General features: G+C 42.4%; 1 protein-coding gene across 4 annotated transcripts in view; it reads left to right on the forward strand.

Annotated features, from left to right (window-relative positions):
- Positions 1-6,010, forward strand: part of kmt2d (lysine (K)-specific methyltransferase 2D) — a 30,635-nt gene that overhangs the window by 4,585 nt on the left and 20,040 nt on the right. For 3 of the 4 annotated variants that reach the window (XM_005732589.1, XM_013910697.1, XM_013910696.1), the window contains exons 5-22: positions 84-193; positions 280-442; positions 884-1,055; positions 1,188-1,302; positions 1,527-1,705; positions 1,802-2,079; positions 2,219-2,338; positions 2,489-3,282; positions 3,409-3,534; positions 3,679-3,792; positions 3,916-4,020; positions 4,105-4,286; positions 4,589-4,753; positions 4,908-5,017; positions 5,150-5,194; positions 5,295-5,483; positions 5,579-5,761; positions 5,867-5,989. In XM_005732589.1, coding sequence (XP_005732646.1) covers positions 84-193; positions 280-442; positions 884-1,055; positions 1,188-1,302; positions 1,527-1,705; positions 1,802-2,079; positions 2,219-2,338; positions 2,489-3,282; positions 3,409-3,534; positions 3,679-3,792; positions 3,916-4,020; positions 4,105-4,286; positions 4,589-4,753; positions 4,908-5,017; positions 5,150-5,194; positions 5,295-5,483; positions 5,579-5,761; positions 5,867-5,989 — 3,273 coding nt within the window. The remainder of the gene's footprint in view (positions 1-83; positions 194-279; positions 443-883; positions 1,056-1,187; positions 1,303-1,526; positions 1,706-1,801; positions 2,080-2,218; positions 2,339-2,488; positions 3,283-3,408; positions 3,535-3,678; positions 3,793-3,915; positions 4,021-4,104; positions 4,287-4,588; positions 4,754-4,907; positions 5,018-5,149; positions 5,195-5,294; positions 5,484-5,578; positions 5,762-5,866; positions 5,990-6,010) is intronic. The other variant, XM_013910698.1, reaches the window with a different exon arrangement.

Raw genomic sequence — 6,010 nt, forward strand, 5'->3', positions numbered from 1 at the left:
TAGGTTCTTTCTACTAGAGCACGCTGATGTAGAACAGAGGTTTGGTTAGATATTTTACTAATGTTGGGCTTTATTATAAACAGGGGGATGTTGGGTTCACCACTGGTGTGCAGTGTGGTCAGAGGGAGTAAAGCAGACAGAGGATGAAGAGTTGGAGAATGTGGATAAAGCTGTTATCTCAGGGACACAGCGGGTAAGTGTAGTTTGATTAACCTGGATTAGATGTACTCGATGAAAATATAAAGACAAACCAAACTTGATACCCTTGGCTTGCTCCAGATTTGCGAATACTGCAAAAGGCTGGGTGCAACCATTCGATGCCATGCTGAGGGCTGTTTGCGGTTCTACCACTTTCCCTGCTCAGCAGCCAGTGGATCCTTTCAGTCTATGAAACAGCTGGTCCTCCTCTGTCCAGAGCACATAGATAAGGCAGAGGAGCTGGGTAAGTGACACTGTGTAAGAAAGTCATCACAATTCTGACAAAGGCTTCTGTTTCAGACTAGGACTTTACACACATATGATGTCCTGCTGCCAATCAAACAGCAAAAAAGTAGAAAAGCAGCATATTGTTTGGCTTGGATATTTGTTATGCTCCATGTATATCTGGCTCATCATCTGTGGACTAGCAGTTTAACAAGACTTAAAGACGTCTTTATTGTTTAAAATGTCAGCTATCTGTGTAACTTAATTTCTTTTTTGTCTACTTTTAACTTGTCTTTCTTAAAAACTGAAAACTTACTAAAATTTAAACAAAACATGAGAGTTAAGTGCTAGCTTCATACCTTGTTGAGTCTCATGATAATTTAAGGTGAACTGAGAATATTTTTATGAAACCTATTCATATGTTTGTTTGTTTTTTGTTTTGTTTGTTTGTTTTATGCAGCTGGTGAAGAGTCTTGGTGTGCAGTATGTGACTCAGCAGGCGAGCTCACTGATTTGCTCTTCTGCACGGGTTGTGGTCTCCACTACCATGCAGCCTGTCTGGAGATTGGAGCCACACCTATCCAGAGGGCAGGATGGCAGTGTCCAGAGTGTAAAGTGTGCCAGACTTGCAGGTGAGTCTAACAGTCTAGCATCGTTCCTTTTTCTCAGATGTGTGTCCTGTTTTACTTTGTTTTTATTTTAACTGATTATTTTATTTGAATTGATTAAATCTCCCTTTTCCACTTATTATTACTTTTTCTTAGACAACCAGGTGAAGACTCCAAAATGTTGGTATGTGATGCTTGTGATAAGGGATACCACACCTTCTGTCTCCAGCCAGCCATGGATTCTCTTCCCTCTGACCCATGGAAATGCAGAGTAAATCCTTTTTCTTTATTTAACCCTCTATCCAAAAAGATTTCCATATATTGAAACTGGACATTCACTTATTTAATAAAACATAATCTTACCTTATTTTATCCAAATTATTTCTGTTTAAAAAGACATTGGTAAAGGTTTTTTTTGTTGTTGTTGTTTTTTTGTTTTTTTTTCCCTGTCTGCTTTTTTTGGGTAATTGTGCTCTGTAATCTTTATTCTATTAGAGGTGTCGTGTATGTGTGGTGTGCGGAGTCCGTGGACTAGTGCTGCCAGGCTCGGCCCAGTGGTTTGATAACTACGCCGTGTGTGAGGGATGCCAGCATCACCGCAGTTCTATATGTTGTGTGTGCAGCAAAGCTGCCAACCCGTCTGTTGCTTTGCAGTGTTGCAGCATGTGCCGCAGGTTAGTTTAAAATATAACAGCTTGCCATGATGTGTGACCATGTCAGTGTTACGATCATTAAAAACAAATAAAAATCGTAATAATCTTTTGTCTCAGATGGGTTCACAGTGAGTGTAGTTCAGCGGGGGAACCCCCAAAAGCTGAGATCATTTGCCTGCTTTGTAAGGAGGGTCAGCGGCAGCCAGTTGCTGAACCATACACAGCAGACACTCAGACCACAACGTCCCTTAAGGAAACTGAAGGAGACATTAAATTGGTGGGAATGCCAGTCCAAATGGATACAGACTTATCAGAAGTGACACCAGGACAGAAACACACATTAGAAATGGGACAGGCTAAAGATGAGGCTGATAAAGAGACACCTATGGACTTTGGTAAGTCGTTACTGTACACTACATTGGATCAAACTTAAAAGAAATGCCTGTGATTTGCATATGGCTGTTAGAGTATTTTGCGTGTGTGTGTGTGTGTGTCAGCAATGTTTTTATTTAGTTTAATTATTTTTCATCTTAGTGATGGAGTTTGCAGCGGTTCAGGCAACAAACACTGTGGAGAGAACAATGAAGAGAGAGCCAACCCTACCAACAGCAGATTTTGGTTCTGAGGGACCAGCTCCTCTGCTTGAGTCTACAGGTAAACCAAGGTCGCACGATGGATGTACTATATATGAAAATAAACACCAAGCAGAACTTGATTTTTTTTCCCCCCCAAAAGATTATTGTATCTAATAATGGATGTAAAAATGACAGTGGTGATAATCACACATTCCTTCATTTCAAATAGGCTGTGCAACAACAGAGCAGAGGGGCTCTTGTCCTCCCGCTGCTGAAGACGGAGCCAAAGAGGCACAGAGTCAAGTGGCAGCTTCCCAGGATCCCACAGCAGAGACACAGTCTAACAACAGCTGTGAAGTAGAACCAACACCAGTGTCACAGCAAGGCCCTGAAAGCATGGAGGTGGATGAGGAGAAGCAAGATGCTCCTCCCTCAGTTAAACAAGAACTATCACAAGAGTTATTGAAGAGTGCATCTGGTGACATCTGTATAGGACCGTTCTGTAACGATCCCCAGAAGTTACCAGCTTCCACAGTCTCTGTGGTTAAAATGGAGCCTTTGTCTATGGATGAAAAGCAGGAACGAAGTCCATGCCATGACTTCCAGTTGCTTTCTAATCGTTCTTTATCAATAGACACACAAGAGTCCCTCTCTGCAGCTGACATAGAGGGGAGGTTATTACCTCACTCTGAGGAGGAGGAGGAAGAGGAGGATGAGGATGATGACCAAATGAAAGGACACAGTGAGGACATCAAGAGAAAACTACAAGAGGTTAAGCCGGAGTTGTTGCTGGATGAAATGTCAAATATGAGCCATGGTGATGAGAGCAGCAGTGGCTTTCTAGGCTCTCCAGGAGAACCCGACCCTCAGCTTTCCATGGAGCTTGGCCTTGTACCTTCCAGCCGCTCGCACACTGACATCTTGCTCACTGAGACCGATGACTCTCTTCCCTTTGAACCTCTCAGAAGTGACAGAGAAAAGGCCAAACGCAGAGGGTCCCCAGGCCGCTCAAGGGTCAAACAGGTGAGGTCACCATGTACTAGTTGATATATATTTTTTGATAGCTGGCACTAATTTAAGTCTTTGTTTTTAATGTGTCATTGTTATAACGTGACTTGACATTGAGAAGGCTGTTTCTGTGAATTGCAGGGACGAAGCAGTAGTTTCCCTGGAAAGCGTAGACCTCGAGGTGGTAGTGGTGGTGGTGGTGGAGGGAGAGGGCGTGGTGGGAGGTCACGCCTTAAAGCTATGGCCTCCTGCATCGACGCCTTTTTGGTGAGCTGCACTTTTGAGCGTGTGTTTTTTGTTGTTTTTAATGTTATTTAACTTTTTAAAATATTTTAGTAATATGTAGTTCTCATAATTTTCATAAATTAGCTTGAAATAAAATACTTCTGCAAAATTACTACACTGTTACAGCTAAGCATGACCTCAGACACTGGACTGAGTAAGGAGGAAGACGAAGAAGAAGATGACACCATGCAGAACACAGTTGTTCTTTTTTCAAACACCGATAAATTTGTTCTGCTACAGGTAAAGCTGCTTTGACGTTTTCACTTACCCTGTGTGGATTTGCTGTGTTGACATTTCTGTATGACTGCAAATTGACTTATTGTTCTTCATTTTTCTCTTTTGTTTTCTCTCTTGTATTTTTAGGACATGTGTGTCGTCTGTGGCAGTTTTGGAAAGGGTGTAGAGGGGCAGTTGCTGGCTTGCGCTCAGTGTGCCCAGTGCTACCATCCTTATTGTGTTAACAGCAAAGTAAGAACAATGCTAAACTTATGATGGATTATGTTTTCATTGTTTTGTTTTGAAAATCCAGATTAAATTTGATGTCTTCTGCAGATCACAAAGACGATGCTTCGTAAGGGCTGGCGTTGTTTGGAATGTATTGTGTGTGAAGTGTGTGGAAAGGCTTCAGACCCGTCTCGTCTGCTGCTGTGTGACGACTGTGATGTCAGCTATCACACCTACTGCTTGGACCCTCCCCTGCACACTGTACCCAAGGGTGGTTGGAAGTGCAAATGGTAAAAAGAGAGAGACATGATAAAAAAACAAGAAACTTAAGTGCACAAAGCTTTGTTCATCCATGTAGCTTTGAATTGGGTCAAATGGAAATGAATATATCCAAATTTGCATATTATGTAAAACACTGGTGGCTCAGCCTTCATTTGCAATTCAGAGGCCCATCCCTCCGGCTCTTGCTTCTGTAGCAACAGAAAATTTGTTACACCAATCACATTGGTATCAGTAGTTTTATTTTTTTAATCTTGCATATTAGCTGGAAAAATGTTATAAAGCACTAAACTACATCTCTATCTCTGTCCAGGTGTGTGTGCTGTGTGCAGTGTGGATCCAACTCACCAGGTTTCCACTGCGAGTGGCAGAACAACTACACACACTGCGGGCCTTGCGCCAGCCTCGTCACCTGCCCGGTATGCCGGGAGAATTTCATGGAGGAGGAGCTCTTGCTGCAGTGTCAGTACTGCGATCGGTGGGTGCTGATTATTGGAACTACGCACAAAATAACCAGAAAATGAGAGCGAGTAAAGCATTACTTATGTATTTTTGATGTCATAAATTATTCCATATCATCTTTGATTTGTTGAAAAGTGCACATAGCTAGGTTTTTATGTGTGCCTATGCAGATGGGTCCATGCCGTCTGTGAGAGTCTGTACACAGAGGATGAGGTGGAACAGGCTTCTGATGAGGGCTTTGCTTGCACATCTTGCACCCCATATGTTCCAAAACCTGTGGGTAAGTCTCAGATTGACAGTGTCTAGGTCTTCAGAAATACAATTAAGATATTGTGGGGTGGGTTTTTTGACTGGTTGTTTTATTGGTGACACAATTTTCTTTTTCTCCCTACTTTTTGCCCTTTGGTCACAGTAGTAGAGTCAGCCATTATGGCTTCAATAAAGATAAAAGAGCCAGGTAAGAAGATGTAGCTCCTTATGTTAGTTAATTATTCCAAGTACATTTTCTGAGTTTGTGCCCTTTATTTTTACTTAAATTTGTGATTGTCACTTTTTAGAGCCCCAGTTCTACCGTTTGGAGGGTGTTTGGCTTACAGAGTCAGGCATGTCCCTGCTTCGTAGCATCTCTATGTCTCCCCTGCACAAGAGACGGCAACGTCGCTCCCGTCTTGGCACTATGTGCTCTGAAGGAGGTCCTGATGGAATGGATCTAAGAGAGGTTGAAGGAGAAGGGGATGAGGGAAAAGGTTTGGACAATTTCCACTCGTTCATTTGTCTCTAAAGAGTTTTCAGGATTACTTTGTGCCTTTTACAATAAATAAATGTTCCTCTATATAACCAGGCTGTGGGGATCCCATGGACTGTGAATCAAAGATAGACCAACATGGGAGCCCTGAGAGAGACGGTGGTACTGAGCGGGATGCAGGTGCAGAGGGAGGTGCTGACGGTGACTGTGAGGGTCTTAAAGGGGGAGCAGAGGAGACAGATGACAGCAAGAAAAGAAAGCGAAAACCTTACAGGCCTGGTATGCAATCATGAATGTGACTGTATAAAGGCATTTACAGTATCTACATAGATGTGTCATCATATCCAAAATAATTAAAACATATGTTTCCTTTAATTATGTTAGGAATTGGAGGTTTTATGGTGCGACAAAGGAAGTGTCACACACGGATGAAGAAAGAATTTTTTGCCCAGTTGGCTGGAGAGACGATGTTGGATGGACAGCCAATTGAGCGAACTATTGAAGAAGGTTTGTGACAACAATTAAAAT

The sequence above is a fragment of the Pundamilia nyererei genome, unplaced genomic scaffold, assembly GCF_000239375.1.
Source record: "Pundamilia nyererei isolate P.nyererei 1_Seehausen unplaced genomic scaffold, PunNye1.0 scaffold00047, whole genome shotgun sequence".
NCBI classification, from domain to species: Eukaryota; Metazoa; Chordata; class Actinopteri; order Cichliformes; family Cichlidae; genus Pundamilia; species Pundamilia nyererei.